The sequence below is a fragment of the Pelophylax lessonae genome, assembly GCF_965119305.1.
Source record: "Pelophylax lessonae genome assembly, chromosome: 11".
Lineage (NCBI taxonomy): Eukaryota > Metazoa > Chordata > Amphibia > Anura > Ranidae > Pelophylax > Pelophylax lessonae.
In genome coordinates, this window is record NC_138778.1 from 187,482,263 (window position 1) to 187,501,971 (window position 19,709).

Below are 19,709 nucleotides of genomic sequence, written 5' to 3' on the forward strand. Positions count from 1 at the left end.
GACCAGAACTGGACGGAATACTCCAGATGCGGTCGGACCAGAGTTTTATAAAGTGGAAGGATTATAGTCTTATCTCTGGAATGCATCCCTTTCTTTATGCATGCTAATATTCTGTTGGCTTTGGAAGCTGCTGCTTGACATTGCATGCTGTTTCCTAATCTATCATCAACCAATACTCCCAGATCCTTCTCCATTTTTGATTCCCCCAAGGGCTCCCCTCCTAACGTGTATTGTGATTTTATGTTTTTAGTCCCCAAGTGCAAAACCTTACACTTCTCCACGTTAAACCTCATTTGCCATGTCGTTGCCCACTCTGTTATTTTGTCCAGGTCATTCTGCAGGATATCTGCTTCATGTTGTGAAGTTATTGCCCTGCCCAATTTTGTGTCATCTGCAAAAACTGATATCGAACTACTGATCCCGACCTCAATGTTGTTTATGAATAAATTGAACAAGGTTGGTCCCAGGACTGAGCCTTGGGGGACCCTGCTTACCACCTCAGACCAGTCTGAGTATGCGCTGTTTATTACTACCCTTTGGACCCGCCTTTTTAGCCAGTTCCGTATCCAAGAGCAAACCCTGCTATCGATACCTGCAGACCTTATTTTATAAATTAAGCGCTTGTGGGGAACTGTATCAAACGCCTTAGCGAAATCCAAGTACACCACATCCACTGGTCTCCCCCTATCTAGCTCACAGCTCACCTCCTCGTAGAATGTAAGGAGATTGGTTTGACAAGAACGCCCATTTGTAAACCCGTGCTGATTACTGCTGATGATGTTGTTGTCCTTAGCAAACTCTACAATATAGTCCCTTATCATCCCCTCCAGAAGTTTACATACTACTGATGTCAAACTGACAGGCCTATAATTTCCCGGGATATGCCTCTGGCCCTTTTTGAATATTGGAATCACGTTAGCTTTCTTCCAATCCCCTGGTACATCTCCTGTCCTAATACTGTCAGCAAAGATCAGGAACAGTGGTCTCGATATAACTTTACTGAGTTCCTTGAGTACTCTCGGATGTATGCCATCCGGTCCTGGTGATTTGTTTGTGTTAAGTTTATCCAGCCTTTCCCTGATTTCCCCCTCTGTTAGCCATGGTGGCAAGTCCTGTTTATTACTACTAACCATACAGTCATGGTCAGTGTACCCCTCCTTTTCCTGTGTAAAGCCTGACGAGAAAAAAGCATTTAGCACGGTTGCTTTTTCAGTGTCCTCTGTAACCATCCTCCCGTCATTGTTAATTATGTGTGCAATATGCTCTGCCTTAGTTTTTTTGCTGTTGATATATTTAAAGAATTTCTTTGGGTTTTTTTTACTATCCTCCGCTATTTGTCTCTCAAAGTTGATTTTAGCCATCTTGATTTCTTGTTTACTTTTCTTATTTGCCTCCTTGTATTGCTCGAAAGCCGATACTGTGCCCTCTGATTTATACTTCTTGAAGGCCAATTTTTTCCCCCTAATAAGTTTTATGACGCTACAGTTTAGCCAGCCAGGTTTGGCTTTGTCTCTTCTAAATTTATTTCCCATAGGAATGCACTGCAAGATGCCTTTGCCTAATATGTTCCTAAAGCATTCCCATTTTTCCTCTGTGGTCAGGGATCCCAGGGTTTGGTCCCAGTTTACCTTTTCCATCATTGAGTACAATTTTGGAAAGTTTGCCCTTCTGAAGTTTAGGGTTCTTATGTTCCCCACTTGTCTTGTTATGTTGTTATTTACACTAAATGTGATCATCCTGTGATCGCTAGAGCCCAGGTTGTCCTGGACTCCTACCTCCGAGATTATGTCTGGGTCATTAGTGAGCAATAGATCCAGGACTGCGTTTTCTCTGGTGGGGGAATCCACCAACTGTGACATGTAATTATCCAGTAAGGTTTCCGTGAATAGGCGGGCCTTCTGTGAGTGTGCAGTCCCCTCTTCCCAGTCAATGTCGGGGTAATTGAAGTCCCCCAATACGATGACTGATCAAGTCCCCCAATACGATCACCACAGAGAATAAAGGGATTTCTTTTAAAAATGATCATCAAAAGTGCTGTGCAGTAAATGATAAATCTAATTTAAGATAACCAGTGATGTGCAAATAAATTAATTCATAAGATGTAAAAACACGCGAAAAGGCGGGAATTTGCATGACAAGATGCAATTTGCGCGAACGCATATGCGCGAAAATGCACGCAAAGGCGTGCATTTCAATAAGACAAATACTCCTGAAATTACGGCTGAAAAAGGAGATGCTCAAGCCGGAGTATTGTGTGTAAGAGACCTTAGACCAAGCTTAATTGCGAGGTCACACTCAGTGAGGTGAGAACCCACTCATTAGGGGGGTCACAAAATTGGAGGTGGCACGTCTGACAAGCCGTTACATTGTTTCATTAACGGATTGTTTTATCAGCACTGGTGACTGGGATCACTCATCACCTTTCATCAATTTACCACAATTATTCACTACTTGTTTTTACTGTTTACTGTTTATCACTATTTTTATGTATTTATGATGTTTTATTCATGTGTGTTTTTACAATCTATGAATGAATTTATTTATACATTACTGGTTATCTTAAATTAGATTCATCAATTTTAATGATCTTTTTTAGCTATTTACACTGACCGATTGGGCAGTGATTAGTGCAAGCTGCAGTTTAAAAACATAGTAGCTTACAGGATCACTATTTATTAAAGTGATTTCTGTTGTCATGTATAAGGGATTCTCTATGTCAGTCTAAGGTTTTGTTTACACTAGCAATTTGGGGGGTAGTAAAGCCACATAGTTGAGCAATGGTTTTACTCCCCCTTTACCTACAGATACTTTGCATTGCGAAAAAGCAAAATTGATCCCTGCAGAATGGGGACAACTAAACTGGGGGCACCCCGCAAGCATGTGCACATGATTTTGGCACGTTACTGCATGGTTGAAGGGGTTAAGCAAGTGATACAACACCTTCTCACCACCTATCAAATGCTCTCTAAAGAGCGATTTAAACCAAAACTACAAGAAGCAACGCTAGTGTAAACTAGCCCTGTTGTAGAGGACATTCCCTCATTTCCTATGTGGGGAAATTTCCCTAACGATGCCCTAGACCAGTGATGGTGAACCTTGGCACCCCAGATGTTTTGGAACTACATTTCCCATGAGGCTCAACTACAGTGCAGAGTGCATGAGCATCATGGGAAATGTAGTTCCAAAACATCTGGGGTGCCAAGGTTCTCCATCACTGCCCTAGACCTAGGGTGTCAAACTAAATTTCATTGCGGGTCGCATCAGCATTATGTTTGCCCTCAAAGGGTCGGTTATATCTGTAGGATTAGATGTTCAGAGCACCCCACGCCCCCTTACACCCTTACATGGGATGTCAAGAACCACCCCCCCCCACCACCACCACCATCAGAAGTCAAGAGTCACCCATCCTTCCTTATATCACAATGCACCCCCTTACCTTGTGCTGCTGCCAGGAAGAAGATGCGGGTGGATCTGGGAAGAAGTGCAGGGTCTTGAGGAGAACCAGAGGAGGGCTGGAGTCAGCTTCCAGAGTCTCCTAAATGCTGAAACCAGGGGAGGCAGAGGCAAGGTGGTGGTGCAGGATCTGCAGTAGGAGTTCTGCCCTCCTCTCTGCTGTGGACTGCTGAGAAGGGGGGGGGGTGGGCAAAGATGAGCCTTTCTGCAGCGGCACAGAGGAGTGCAGGATCTGGCAAAGGAGTTCTGTCCTCTCTGCTGCCGACTACAGAGACAAGGTGGAGCAGGGACAGGGGGGGGGGTGCCGCAGCTGCAGGAGAGGTGCGAAGGCCACATGAAATGTCTTGGGGGCCGCATTCGGCCCATGGGCCTTGTGTTTGACCCCTGTGCCCTAGACAGTAGTAACCCCCACTCCCAAACACAGACAATGCAGTGTCTCCAGCGATCTGACCCCTCTTCCCTGCACATTGCTTTAATCAGCAGCGCTGCTCAGGGACATAGAGTAATGTTGATTTGAGCAGTGTTCAGGGGGGGTGTTAGATGGCTGAAGACTGACACCGTTACTTGTATGTAAGAGCCAGGGCTGCCTTTAGGAGGGGACAGCCCACACACATGTAGGGGGCCCAGGCATTCCGATGGGTTTAGGCCCCAACCAATGAGTTGTTGCTGCTGTTTAGTAGCAAGTACAACTCCTTAGTATGGGCCCAGGTCCCCGAACCAATGACTTGTTAACTTACTGTATAGTAACAGCCAGTGCTTTTTGTTGTGGCAGAACGTGCTGGAACAGTGAGGGAGATTCACACTCTGTATACTATTGCTTTAGTAGAGCAGCTGCGGAGTGAGCCGCTGCAGCTCACTTACTTTTGGCTGCAGCCTGAGAAGGGAAGGCGGTGTGATATCATCTGCACTCCGCCTCTCCCTGCAGACTGGATGCAGGATTTGATGCCAGTGACAGCTCAGCCTTGTGGATGAGCTGCGCTGCATGTAGCCTGACGGACTGCTGATTGTAGACTGGAGACAAGTTGTTAGACATCACACTTTTGGTAAATTGATTGACAATGCTGGACATGGGCCTGTGCTGTGACTTTCTTTGTTGGATTGGGCTGTGGCTTTCTATTTGTTGGATTGTGCTCTCGTTGCTGGATGAGACCGTCTTTTTGCTGAATATATAGGGATGTCTCTTTGCTGGATTGGACAGTCTCTTTGCTGAATATATATGGGGATGTTTCTGCTGGATTGGGCCATCTCTTTGCTGAATATACAGGGATGTCTCTTTGCTGGATTGGGCTGTCTCTTTGCAGGATTGGGCTGTCTCTTTGCAGGATTGGGCTGTCTCTTTGCTGGATATATGGGGATAATTATGCTGATTTGGGCCATCTCATTGCTGGGTTGGGCTGTCTCTTAGCAGAATACATGAGGATGTCTCTGCTGAATATATGGGGCTTCTGGGTTTTGTGGGCCCTGGAGAATGTTGGTGAGAGGCCTGGGGGGGCCCCAGGCCTAAAGCTGTGTAAGGCACCTAAAAATTTCTGATGGCTGCCCTGGTGAGAGCCATAGTCTCACCCTGCATTCTGCAAGTTCAGTTTACTTGAATCCTTTCTGCAGCACCTAGTATGTAAAAATACACAAAAATAAGAGCCTATTAATTACAGTATATGCAGGCTGACTGTATCACAATACAGTAAACCCCCCTCCATTGCGGGGGTTACGTTCCGGACCCAGCCGCGAAAAGTGAAATTCCGCGGAATAGAAAAACCCTATTAAAATGCATTGTAGGCATGTTTATTTTACTGTCACTGTACGTGTTGAAGCATTTTAAGGTCTTTAAACACACTTTTAAAACAATAGAAACTCATTTAAACACATAAAAGATACTAAGAGACATAGCAAGAGCTATGGAAAACACAAAAATATTTCATTTTTAATGATTTATATAGTAAAATAGCATTACAAAAAAAAACGCGAATTACCGGGACCGCAAAAACTGAACCGCTATGGAGCGGGGGATTACTGTAATACACACTTCAATTGGGCATTAAGTTCTTTAATTACATGTTATGCAGAAAGGGGCAGTTATAAATGTGATGGCTGTAACATATCCCATTCCTTGAGTATTTTATTCTGATGCTTGCCTTTTAACAATGCTTACCATAGAAAATGTAAGGAGTACCTGGGTTAATGCTTATGTAGGACCGCTGTTCTATGTAATCTGTGAGGAATCAAATCCAAACTATCAATGAGCCGTCTGATAATTAGGCCTCTAATGAGAGTGATGAGAGCAGGATCTTAACAAGCAAGAAATTTCCGCTGGTAAATGATTGCAACAATTTGTCTGTAGTGCTGTGTCATTTGGAGAAGTCAAGGTGCAGACAGCATGTCAACAGTTCTGTCCAGCAGGGCATCAAGAGGTGTCTCTGTGAAGATTATACTTTATACACACTCTAAGATCTTATCATTATGGAAGTCAGAAACGTATTCTAGCACAATTTGCTTGCAAACCCAAAGGCCTTCAAGTGGCTCTGCAGAATAACAGCTAACTAAATATTTAAAATGCATATACAGGTGCATCTAAAAAAAATTACAATATCATCAAAAAATGTATTCATTTCAGTAATTCAATTCAAAAAGTCAAACTCGTATACTATTTAGATTTATTACACAAAGAGTAATATATTTCAAGCATTTCTTTCTTTTCATTTTGATGATTATGACTTACAGCTAGTGAAGACTCAAAATTCAGTATCTCAGAAAATTAGAATACTGTGAAAAAGTTCTATATTGTAGACTTGTGGGGGTTTATTTACTAAAGCAAAATGCTAAATTACCATAGTCTCAGTTCTGCATAGAAACCATTCTTCTTCCAGGTATTATTGTCAATGCTTAATTGAACAAACTGAGGCTAGGAGCGGATTGTTTTATATGCAGAAATGTGACTAATTGTGCACTCTCTATCTTTAGTAAATAAACCAGATGGTGTCACATTCTAATCAGCCAATTACCTCAAAACACCTGTAAATGTTTCCTGAGCCTTTAACCACTTGCCGACGGCCGCACGACTATTTACTGCGGCGGTCAGCCCCTTACAGGCAAAGCGACATAGGACTACGTCGCTAGCCTGTGAGGCTCTAGGGAGCGAGCGCGCGCCGCCAGAGGCGCGCTTCCGCTCGCTCACGGACCCCCCGCGCACGTGTACCCGGCGGAACCGATGTCCGCCGGGCACTCACGATTGTCCGTTACAGCGGGAGAAAGGCAGGCGGCTAATGTAAACAAAGCCGCCTGTCATTCTTCCCTGTGTAAGAATGGAGATCATACGGTTCTGCTATGTAGGACCGTTGATCTCTGTTCTTACACCTCAAGCCACATCCAATCACAGTTAGAAGCACGCCCCTAGGGACACACTTAACCCCTCCTTCTCTAATAAAGTTAACTCCTTCCCTGCCAGTGTCATTTTACAGTAACAGTGCATATGTATAGCACTCATTACTGTAGTAATGTCACTGGTAACCCCAAAAGTGTCAAAAATGTCAGTCAAGGGTCCGATCTGTCTGCCGCAATGTCGCAGTCCCGCAAAAAAAATCGCAGATCGCCGCCATTACTCGTTAAGAAAAAAAAACAACAAAAATGACAAAAATCTTTCCCTTAGTTAGTAAACGCAATAACTTTTGCGCAAACCAATCAAAATACGCTTTTTGCGATTTTTTTACCAAACATATGTAGCATAAAACAAATTGACCTAAAATGTTAAAAAAATTTTGATTTTTACATTTTTTTGGGGGAATTTCATATAAAAAAATGTGAAAAATATTGTTATTTTTGCAAAATCGACGTTCTTTTTTTGTTTATAGCGCATGATCAAAAAATCGCACAGGTGATCAAATACCACCAAAAGAAAGCTCTGTTTGTGGGAAAAAAAGGACGTCAAATTTGTTTAGGTACAGTATCGCACGACCGCGCATCTGTCCGTTAAAGTCACGCAGTGCCGAATCGCAAAATAGGCCCTGGTCAGGAAGGGGGTAAAATCTTCCGGGGCTTAAGTGGTTAAATCATGGGAAAGACTGCTGGCTTGACAGTTGATCAGAAGACAGCCATTGACACTAAGTCACAAAAGGTCATTACTAAAGAAACTGGCTATTCACAAAGTGCTGTACCTAAGCATATTAATGGAGAGTTGAGTGGAAGTAAAAAGTGTGCTTGAAAAATATGCACAAGCAACAGGGATAACCGTTTGTGAAGCAAAAGCTATTCAAGAATTTGGGGGAGATTCACAAGAAGTAGACTACGGCTGGTGTCAATGCTTCAACAGTCACCACACACAGATGTATCCAGGACATGGGCTACAGTTGTCGTATTCCTTGTGTCAAGCCACTCCTGAGCCAGTGACAATGTCAGAATCATCTTATCTGGGCTAAGAAAAAAAAGGACTGGAGTCCCAATACGTTTGACAATATAGTGTGCAGTTCTTACTATCATCCAATATAGGGAAATCCACCTGCTCGTCCTATGTGTTTCACTCCATTGGGAAATTAGTCATGGATCTTTAGGTGGAGATGGATCCTAGATGGATTTTCCCTGTACTGTATGATTTTATGTATAAATGTGTTCTGGACTTCTGGAAGTTTAGTGGTTCATCCCTGCTTTTTGTGCAACTATTCCTAGTGGATCAGAGACCATTTTTGAGCCTGAACCCTTTGGTTGGTGAAGCACTGGTGGGAGTCTTGTAGCCAGGAGGCTGGGATGATTTGCAGTATGAAATACAAAAAAACTATCAGCGCAAACCCAATATATGTGATAAAATAACTCAACCTCAATTCACTGTGCATAAATCAGGTGTGTGAAAGTATATAAGTGGTATCCGGCAGCATACACCAATCGTGTTTCACAAATCACAATAAACTATAAATCCTACCAAAATGTGATGCGCCAGAAATATAATAAAAAAGTGATGACTTTAAATACAATAAATCATATCCAGTTCATAAGGCACATAGCAATGTGTGTGCTTCCAATAAAGTGATATGAAGAGTGTCCCCGTATCCAATTGAAGAAAATCCAGTGATGAAAACAAGTTGTAAACACCAATTAGTGAATCCCTCCACCAGGTGAATTAGCCTCTCACCTTCCTAAAGGACCCAAACGGGCCAGCAATCACATGTATCATGGATCAGACTTCCAGGAAAGAGCCACACTGTATTGCACCTCGAGGGATCCCGGGACATATAAAAAACAGATGAAGAAATCTAGTGCTCTCTGCTTACTAATAAGGGTGTGCTTATTAGTAAGCAGAGAGCACTAGATTTCTTCATCTGTTTTTTATATGTCCCGGGATCCCTCGAGGTGCAATACAGTGTGGCTCTTTCCTGGAAGTCTGATCCATGATACATGTGATTGCTGGCCCGTTTGGGTCCTTTAGGAAGGTGAGAGGCTAATTCACCTGGTGGAGGGATTCACTAATTGGTGTTTACAACTTGTTTTCATCACTGGATTTTCTTCAATTGGATACGGGGACACTCTTCATATCACTTTATTGGAAGCACACACATTGCTATGTGCCTTATGAACTGGATATGATTTATTGTATTTAAAGTCATCACTTTTTTATTATATTTCTGGCGCATCACATTTTGGTAGGATTTATGATTTGCAGTATGTTTTCGTATGAGTTCCTTTGTGCCGTGGGGGACAGTGAATCTTACCCCCAAACTTTTCACAGGGTTTTGACTTCTCTCCAAGTGAAGCTTATAAAGATAGAGGGGTGTTGTTTTAAAGATTTGGTAGGCACATCCTAAGCCCTGAGAAATCGAAATATCCGCATACCACATAGACAACAAGACATTACATTGTCATTTGACTTTTCTAATGTGTATCATACAACCCATCAGTTTTTATCTGTGAATGGTTGATATTTATAAAATTATATAACTAAAGATATAACTTTTCAAATATCATCGTTCTCATTATGAGTTAAGTTTTCCTGGGTGCATATCTAAAAGTCCTTCTTTATCTATCGACTTGTGTAATTGGTTGATAGGGATGATACCCCAACGGAAATATTACATATTTGTGATGGTGTGATTATGCTATTATCTACAGTATATTGCTCTGTTTTAACCAATAATGTTAGTGTATACACCTTGGTGGATGGACACGAGAGTTTCATGTTGAGGCTGGATTCACACTTGAGAATCTTTGGTTGTTTTGGAGGCTTTTTTTATTTTTTTTTTTTTCAAATGTTTGCACAGGCTTTTTGGCTCGTTTTTGTGGGTATCTGAGGCTTGAGCATTTTTCTTTAATTATTTTTAGCCAAAGGAAAGCTAGTTACTAGGGTAAAAAAGACACAATAGATGTTTGTATAATTTTCAGGCTCTTCCATTCAAATCTATTGGGGCCAAAAACATTTCAAGCTTGTAGCTCAAAAGAAGTTCGGGCACTTTTTGAAGCTACTAGATTGACGCTTCAAGCAACACCACATTTAAGTGTGAACAGGCACAATTAAAAACCAAGGGATTTTGGATGTTGAGCATTTTGGAGTTTCAAAAAGTGTGAATTGGGCCTAAATGATGATTACCATGAAGGCATTTCTGTATCGATCATGCCTACTTTTGTTTTTTTATTTTATTTATTTTGCTAGCAGTACATTTGTTCTTTTTCATGGTATTACAACCTTCATTAGACCTATCTGGATCTTAGTTATTTATTTATTTTTTTTTTTCATAACGCTAATTCAGTATTAAACTGTTCAGTCTAAACTCACCAAACAATGCGTCATTAACTTCTTAGTCCCATAATGATGGTTGATGGCCCTTTATAGTTTTTCTTTGTATCTAAGCCTCATATTTTGTAATGCCTTACTAATAAACAACAGGATTTCACTAATGCACTTTCTCTTTTATTGTACCCTGTTCTCTAGAAATGCATTAAAAGGAATGTGAAATAATACCAACACTGGCTGTCTTTGTAGTGAATTTTGGTGTGTCATTGGTTGTTGGGGATAGTTTTGTTTGCTGGAAGTGGAACTGCTTTTATCTCACACAATTCCTTTATCTCAAGGGATGTAGAGTGTTCAATATTTCCTTTGTATGTGCCTTCCATTTGATGCAAGGACAAAAATCACGCTCTAGAGCTTGGACACTGTGGGGGAACTGGGAAAAGAATCCAGCGCATGTCTGCATTATATTATACACAGCCTTACATTAGATTTCCAGCATACTTCATCCTAGTGTATTTAAGAAGGATTTCACTTTTACTATTTGACTGTCTAACATCGTTTTTATTACAGATTGGTTACATTATTGTAAGGTTGTGTTTATTTGAAGTAATAGAAAGTAATAATAATGTTGCATTGCAGACAGGCGAAATGGAAAAGTGAAAATCGGAACTGACAGCTTTATTGACTGTAAATCACAAATACGGGACTGCTCATTGAGTCAGACACAAAATATGCAAAGATAGGCTGAACACAGGTAATTTTAAGTAGCTCAAGCATGCTACTAAGATCATTGGCAAATTTCAGACCAGTAATCATTTAGTTAAGCTGAATTTGCATGGGCGATTAGGAACGAACAACGTTCTCCTGCGGCAAGAGTCACAGGTGTATGGCTGCTCCCAGGAAGCCTGTACAGGGAAATGACAGGCTGACAGCATCTGCATCTGTTCTCACACACAGAGAGATTACCTGCATTTAGGGACGCATGATTGGGCCTGGACACAGAAAGATTTAATCCGGGTGATCATCTGTCCTAACAGCAAGTAATCGCTCCATTTGTGATTGCAACTGTGCGTCCTATGTGGGCAAAAACAGTTCTTTCCACAGGTGTACAGATCAATACACCTGTGTGAATGAAGCCTTGAAGTATATGTCTACTCACCCTCTAGAGCAGTGATGGCGAACCTTGGCACCCCAGATGTTTTTTAACTACATTTCCCATGATGTTCAATTACACTGCAGAGTGCATGAGCATCATGGAAAGTGTAGTTCCAAAACATTTGGGGTGCCAAGTAGGGATCAACCGATATTGTTTTTTCATTGCCGAAACCGATATAGGAGGCTGTCGGAGGCGAGGGAGGCAGCCTAAGAAGGCAGAATGACGTCACAAAAATATCGGCAATATCAGCCAATTCCGGGGCCGATACCGATATATCGGGGAAAGTGCATAACGGCCCTCGATATATCGGCCTTGCCGATAATTGGTCGATCCCTAGTGCCAAGGTTCACCATCACTGCTCTAGAGCAGGGCTTCCCAAACTTTTTTGGACCGAGACCCACTTCTGAATACAGTTATTTTTCGGGACCCACTTGCTTGTAATTGAATATTGTTAAGCACTACAGAATTTGTTGGCGCTATATAAATGCAAATAATAATGCATATTTTAAAGGGAGGGGGATGTTAGGGGCATAGAGTGGCACAACATGGCAATAAGCTTTAGGGGCATAGAATTTGCACATGGCACAAAAAAAGGCATAAAATTTGCAAACCATTGCATAGCAATGGTTACTGAGTGTAAATTTCTGACAAATAGAAGTGCTGTGTCCTGCTCTTTCGTCCACCAAGCACCGCACGTGATGCAAGTGATGCAAGGGCTGAAGACATGGTGCAGGAGATGCAGGGGCTGTGGGCATGGTGCAGGGGATGCAGGGCTGTGGGCATGGTGCAGGAGATGCAGGGCTGTGGGCATTGTGCAGGAGATGCAGGGGCTGGGGGCATAATGTAGGACTGTGGGCATGGTGCAGGAGATGCAGAGCTGTGGGTATGGTGCAGGAGATGCAGGGCTGTGGGCATGGTGCAGTAGATGCAGGGGATGCGGGCATGGTGCAAGAGATACACGGGCTGTGGGCATAATGCAGGCGATACAGAGCTGTGGGCATGGTGCAGGGCTATGGGCATGGTGCAGGAGATGCAGGGCTACGGGCATGGTGCAAGAGATGCAGGGCTATGGCCATGGTGCAGGAGATGCAGGGCTGTGGGCATGGTGCAGGAGAAGCAGGGGCTGTGGGCATAATGCAGGAGATGCAGGACTGTGGGAAGGTGCAGGAGATGCAGAGCTGTGGGCATAGTGCAGGAGATGCGGGGCTGTGGGCATGGTGCAGGGGATGCAGGGCTGTGGGCATGGTGCAGGAGATGCAGGGGCTGTGGGCATGATGCTGGAGATACAGCGGCTGTGGGCATAATGCAGGATATGCAGGGGTGTGGGCGTGGTGCAGAGCTATAAGCAAGGTGCAGGAGATACAGGGCTACGGGCATGGTGCTTTTCCTTGCACGTGATTGGGTAATATTTGCAAAGTGAAATTTTAACACATTCACAAAGCTATGGGGTAAATTCCAATGTAAAGTGAACAGCTTTTTTCCCTTCACTAAATAAATCACGTGTGGATAGGCATTTAGGAGTCAGAGCAGCAGTATTGTCATGCTAGTAAAAAAAATCAATATCTCCATAGTGAGTGGGACAGAGAGGGGTGGAAGACAAGCAGATATCTGTAGTTCAGTAGACAGGGCTGATAACTCTGGATCAGATTTCACTGCAGCAAAAAAAAGCAATGTGTTGTCAGCTCAAATAGGAAGTTAGGAGCTCACTAGCTTTCTAGCAGGTATTTTTAGGTAAAAATTTTTATATTTGCGCTAGTATTTAACTAATGTGGGAAATGACAAAGTGTCAATCATCAAAACAAAATGTATACATATATGTGAATTCAAACAAATATGAGGATATTATTATACAAGGTATTTTTATGTACTTACAGCAATTTTAGAGAGAGAGATGTATTGAATATTTCTTTTTTATTATCCTGTACTGAATATTTTTTTTTATTTTGCCCTCCCATACATTTTAACAGATGCAGAAAATGACTACATATGGTATATATTTCACAAACTGTATGTAGTTGGTATAAATCCAGCATGATTAAACATTGCTACTATTACTTATAGTATGTGATTAGTATTAGTAGGAAGGAGCTGAGCCCATGGCGTCACGCCGCATTCTTACCAGGGAGCAGAGCCGCCGTTAGACTGACATAATTGAATGCTTTGTTTAATCCTTTTTTTTAGTAAGTACAATATTTTATTTGCGGGAATAAAAGACTTTTAAACGGAAGTACACTGTCTGTGCCTCATGTATCTTCCATTGTGCCTGGGGGAGAATGGGGCGCACGCTGGTGGAGCTAGAGGATAGAGCTATCGGGAGAGCAACTAGGAGGATAAAAGAGCTGGTCTCTGCAGACGTGTACCTGGAATATATTATTACACATACGGAAAAGAAAGGAGTTTGTAACTTTAAATGAGGTGCATAATCTACAGCCATTGATTGATAGATATACCGTATATAGATACAATATTGGTTCATATGTATGAACAATTAGAACATGATACAATAATAAACAGTTGAAAACACATTTTATTGTTACAGAGTATCAGCAATTATGTGTCCATGATTACAATAATTCATTCAAGTAATACACATATTGACCATATTTCAGCTACATCATGCCATACTGAAATGGTGGAATGGAATGGGAGCTGATCGTGTTTAAAAGAATCTCAATCTACATTTATAACATTTTTCCATAATTAGAAACATCCATGCCTCATCCATGCCACATCTATGCCTCATCCATGCCCCATCAGTGCTCATCCTTGCCACATCAGTGCCACTACAGTGCTTATCAGTGCCCTACAGTGCCTCACAATATTTTAATGGGAAGTCAGGAAATTACAGTGCTCCTTGCATGTTGGGCCTCTCTAAGTGGTTAGGCTGTGTAAAAGTCTCACACATGTGGTATCGCCATACTCAGGAGGAGTAGAAGAATGTATTTTGGGGTGTTATTTTTGCTATGTACATGCTATGTGTTAGAAATATCTTATAAATTGACAACTTTGTGTAAAAAAAAACTCGTTTTCATTTTCTTTCCACATTTTCCAAAAACTTGTGGGAAAAAATGACATGTTCAAAAGACGCATTATGGCTCCTAGATTATGTGTTGGGGTGTTTGCTTTCCAAAATGGGGTCATTTTGTGAATTGTTTTCATTGTCCTGGTGCTCCAGGGCCTTTAAAAGTGTGATAGGTTGTCAGGAAATTATATGTGTAATTTTTGCTCCTAGAACACCTGGAGATGTTACTTGGATATTGGACCTCTGTATGTGGTCAGGCTGTGAAAAAGTCTCACACATGTGGTATCGCCATACTGAGGAGGAGTATCAGAATGCATTTTGGGGTGTAGTTGCAAGTATGCCTATACAGTGTGTGAGACATTACTTGGTAATATGACCATTTTGTGAAAAAAAATCTTAATTTTGATAAGAATTGTGGGAAAAAATTCCAACTTAAAAGACTCACCATGCCACTTACTAAATACCTTGGAATGTCTGCTTTCCAAAAAGGGGTCTTTGGGGGGGGGGGGGGTATTTGTACTTTACTGGCTTGTTGGGGTCTCAAGAAATGAGATAGGCCGTCAGTACATTAGGTGTGATCAATTTTCAATGATTGGCACCATAGCTTAAAGACTCTATAACCTTCACAAAGACTAAATAATTTATACTTATTTGGGTTATTTTTACCAAAGATATGTAGCAGTATAACTTTTGGCCAAAATTTATGAAGAAAAATTACTAAATTTGCAAAATTTTTAAAACCGAAACGAAGAAAAATGCATTTTTTTTACAAAAGTTTTGGACTTTTTCATTTAAAGCGCAAAAAATAAAAAACCCAATGATAATTAAATACCACCAAAATAAAGCTCTGTTTGTGTGGAAAAAAAAGGATGAAAGTTTTATATGGGTACAGTGTGGGTACAGTGTTGCATGACTGAGTAATTGTCATTCAAAATGTGAGAGCACTGAATGCTGAAAATTGGTCTGGTTAGGAAGGGGGTTTAAGTGCCCAGTGGGTAAGTGGTTAATGACTGGAATAGTACCATAGTACCACTGGATTGGCATAAGGTGGTGCCTATATTTAAATAGAGATCAAAGTCTTTACCAAGTAACTATAGACCTGTTAGTTTACCTTCTATGGTTGGAAGATACTGAAGAGTTTAATAACATAGATGACAAACAAACCTGATTTCTTTTTAGGAGGAGGTAAGTAAAACCTTGGACAGAGGGGTGGGTGTGGATGTGGTATACTTGGATTTTGCAAAGGCATTTGACACAGTTCCCCACGCATGGCTAATGTGTAAGGTAAAGTCTACAGACTTGGAAAAATCAGTTTGTAAATGGATAGAAAATTGGCTAAAAGATAGAATTCAGAGAGTAGTGGTAATGATTCTTACTCTAAATGGTTTAAGGTTATCAGTGGTGTACTCCAAGGTTCAGTGTTGGGACCCTTATATTTTGATACATTTATAAATCATATAGGGTCTTGGATTAAAAGTACCATTTCAGTCTTTGCAGATGACGCCAAGCTTTTGCAGTGGAATAACTTCCTTACAGAATGTCTCCAACTTAGAAGCCAACCTCAATGCACTGTTTCATTGGGCAACTATGTGGCAGATGAGGTTTAATGTTGATAAATGTAAAGTTATGTACTTGGGGGCTAAAAATATGCATGCATCATACATACTAGGGGGAGTAGAACTGGGGGAATCCATAGCAGAGAAGGATCTGGGTGTTTTTGGTAGTTCATAAGCTTAATAATAGCATGCAATGCCAAGCTGCTGTTTCCAAAGCAAGCAAAGTCCTTTCTTGTATTAACAGAGACATGGACTCCAGAGAGAGCGAGATATAACATTTTGCCCCTGTACAAATCATTAGTAAGACCTCATCTGGAATATGCAGTTCAGTTTTGGGCACCAGTTCACAAAAAGGATATCGGGGAACTGGAAAAAGTGAAGAGAAGGACAACCAAACTGATAAGAGGCATGGAGGAGCTCAGCCATTAGAAAATATTAGAGAAACTGAATTTATTCTCTCTTGAGAAGAGGAGCTTAAGGGGGATCTGATCAGCATGTATAAATACATAAGGGGTCCATATCGTGAACTTGGTGTTGAGATATTTACTTTAAGGCCATCACAGAGGACAAGGGGGCACTCTTTCTGTCTGGAGGAAAAGAGATTTATTCTCCAAATACGGAAAGGTTTCTTCACAATAAGAGCTGTGAAAATGTGGAATAGACTCCCTCCAGAGCTGGTTATATCCAGCTCAGTAGATTGCTTTAGAAAAAAGGCCTGGATGTTTTCCTAAATGTACATAATATAACTGAATACTAAAATTTATAGGTAACGTTGATCCAGGAAATATCCAGTTGCATTTTGAGGGATCAGGAAGGAATTGTTTTCCCCGCTAGAGCAAATTTGATCATGCTTTGCTGTTTGTTTTTTCCTTCCTCTGGGTCAACTGTGGGTATATAGGATTGTAAAAATGTATATTTTTTTGTTTGTTTTTTTTCCCCCTTTTATTGGTTTAACTAGAGGGACTTTTTTCAACCAGACTAACTATATAGGTTCTCACATGACAATGAGGGAACAGCAACATGGTGACACCTTGCTGGTTCAGCCAGTGAGAGGTAGGTAAGTGCTGGCTTAGTGTTCCTGACAATTGTGAGTTGCTGCTAGTAGCAGGATCAGTTGCCAGGAATACCCACCTCTCAAAGGCATAAGGCTCCATTCACCCTGAGCGTATCGTTTCCAGGCATTTTTTGGCGCATTTTTCAGGCTTTTTTGGGCGTTTTCAAGCTTTTTTTCGGGCGTTTTTTCAGGCGTTTTTTACAGGTGTTTTTTGAGACTTCAGAGATGAGTGTTTTCTACGAGCTGCAAAACGCTCAGGTGTGAACAGGGCCTAAGGGTTCTCATGGACATTGAATGTAACCATGTTCTGTTTTAAATTTGACTGACTCACTTTAATATTGCCTAATCCAAACTCTCTGATTTAATTCTATTTCTGTGTATTTGCCCTTCATGCTTTATTCACCTGTATCCAACTTTCCTATGCCTTCACAGGAAATGAATAGTCATATCATGTTTATGATTGTATGCTTAGGTAACGTCTACAGGGAATGTCACCCTAATGGCAGCTGGGCAGGAAGAGGAGATTATACACAGTGCCAGGAAATACTAAAAGAGGAGGTAAGACAGACCAAAGAAATATCCCTGCTTGAGAAATCTCAATCAAGTTTTAAAGGATAACTGCACTTATACTGTATTTTTGATAATCTTATGTAAAAAACATGCGCTAAGAACAGCGTGTTGTTTACCACTGCTGAATCTAGCTTCTGAAAATGTTTACCTGGCTGCCATACTGATCCAAGATCTTCAATATTTTCTGTCTGGGAACCAATCAGTATGGTTCCTGCTTATGTGATCAGCATGACAGTCATTCATGGTGATTACAATGCATTGTGCCTCCCCCTTTGTGTACCCACTGTGCACAGAGGAAGAAGTATAATGTTAAGAAGGATTATAGTGTGTTAGCATAATTCTTTTAAAAAGTTTAAATGTTTTTCTGCATTTTTGTCAATTTATTCGATTTCAATTGTAGCACTGCCCCCTTGAGAGCTTCTGAGTGTGGATTCCCCTGGGTTACAGATAGCAAGAGTCTGTAAAATCTTATCGCTTTGTACTTAGTTCAGTCAATGAACAGTTCAGGGGATTTGGTTTTATGTGTTTTATTTAGTATTTGGATGGGAGAAGGGATGAGTGGGATACTCCAACTTGACAACTTTGCCAAATATTGAGGACTTCTAACTGGATTGAGTGCGGCAAGGCCGCTGCTTCACCTTGCCACTGAAGTGAAGATTTGAAAGTTGAACTATTTCTTAGGTTACTCTCCAGGGTCTAACTTGGCACCCCTTTTCTCACTTGCTGTGTGTTCTAGCTTCAGTCCACTGACCCCACTTGAGGGGTCCCCTTCCTGGGCAGACCCCTGGCAAGCTCTCGGGTACTCACGGACACTGTTTTTCCTCCGGTCACTCTGCCTTCAACTCCACTGTCAGTATCCTGGACCTCCTGGCTCAGCACCACACTCTGGCTCACTAGGTCGACTGCCTGTGACCACCTTCCTTGCTAACAGGAGGAGAGACAGCCGTCACCCTCCTCCTCGGACCTGGCTTCCCGCCCAAAGACCCCCTGTCACATGTGCCCCCGGCTTTTATGATCAATCCCAGGATGCACTGCGGTTGTGCCCTCCCACTGGGACTGCCACAAAAGCCAGTGTTTCATTGGCTGGGTTTCCTCCACTGTCCAACAGGCTCCCCTATTGGATACAGTGGGGACACTCCCTCAGACCAAATTAATCACACCCTGGACACATGTAACAGGCAGAACTTACAATCAGACTCTCCTGATGAGCAGGCAGAGCCAAAAACTAAGCTGATACCTAGCACCTATCTAGGAGGGTGCTACACAATTTAAACATGAACACTGGATTTATGAAAACAGTGTGCCAAATAAAACCCCTATTTTCCCTATAAAAAGTGAAAAATGTATTTAGGTGGGATAATCGGTATTCACAAATTCGTTGTGACGGTGAACCTCAAACGCGTAGGGTTTGGCTCAAACCCATAGGAATGGCCAACCTGAACATCATCCCCATAAGTTGCTAACACTGAACACACATTTCTGTTATAAGCAGATCCCCCACTAATATTTCTTTTATAATAGATCTTTCAAAAGTAAATTTAATTTTACATTTACTAGTCTCTTCAAGAACTAAAGTCCGCGATATTTACCTTTCCTTCAACAGTCCAACATATCTCCCCAGCACTGGCATCTTCTGCCTTCTTCCAGGTGCTGGGCTGCAGCTGTCTTCATTTGCCATTGCAGGATGACGTCACAGAGTTCAGTCATCCCGACACATAGGATTCATTTGCGCAGTTCAGTCCACATTCTTCAGATAACTGTGAGCAGGCAGGTAGGTTTTTTATTGCATAATAGATATTCCATGTCCTTTCTGCAATCAAGAACCCACCTGCTTGCAGTCTAAAAGGTTTGTTCTGCTTTAACAGTCCTTCTAAAGTATGATTCACAAAAAAACAGTTCATCTTCTTAACTGGCAGACTTCGGTGTGTCTAACTCACAGGTTTACACTGCCTTGATAATGCTGAAAATGATATCATTGTCTGATGTAAATTGGACCCTATAGCGTTAGTACTTGCATCCGTAGCTGCTGTTTGTTGTCCCGTGCTAAAAGGGGTATTCATGGCTGATTTACTTTTCTGATGGCTTGCCTCAAGATATGAGTTATGTGTGTTATTTTAACCATGAATTCACCTTCATTGGAGCATAAATAGGAAGGAAGCCATAACATGCCACTTATAGGTCATGCCATCTTA

General features: G+C 41.7%; 1 protein-coding gene across 1 annotated transcript in view; it reads left to right on the forward strand.

Annotated features, from left to right (window-relative positions):
- CRHR1 (corticotropin releasing hormone receptor 1) overlaps positions 1 to 19,709 on the forward strand; it is a 369,096-nt gene that overhangs the window by 292,726 nt on the left and 56,661 nt on the right. The window contains exon 5 of the mRNA XM_082272731.1: positions 17,420 to 17,505. Within this exon, the coding sequence (XP_082128857.1) occupies positions 17,420 to 17,505 (86 nt within the window). The remainder of the gene's footprint in view (positions 1 to 17,419; positions 17,506 to 19,709) is intronic.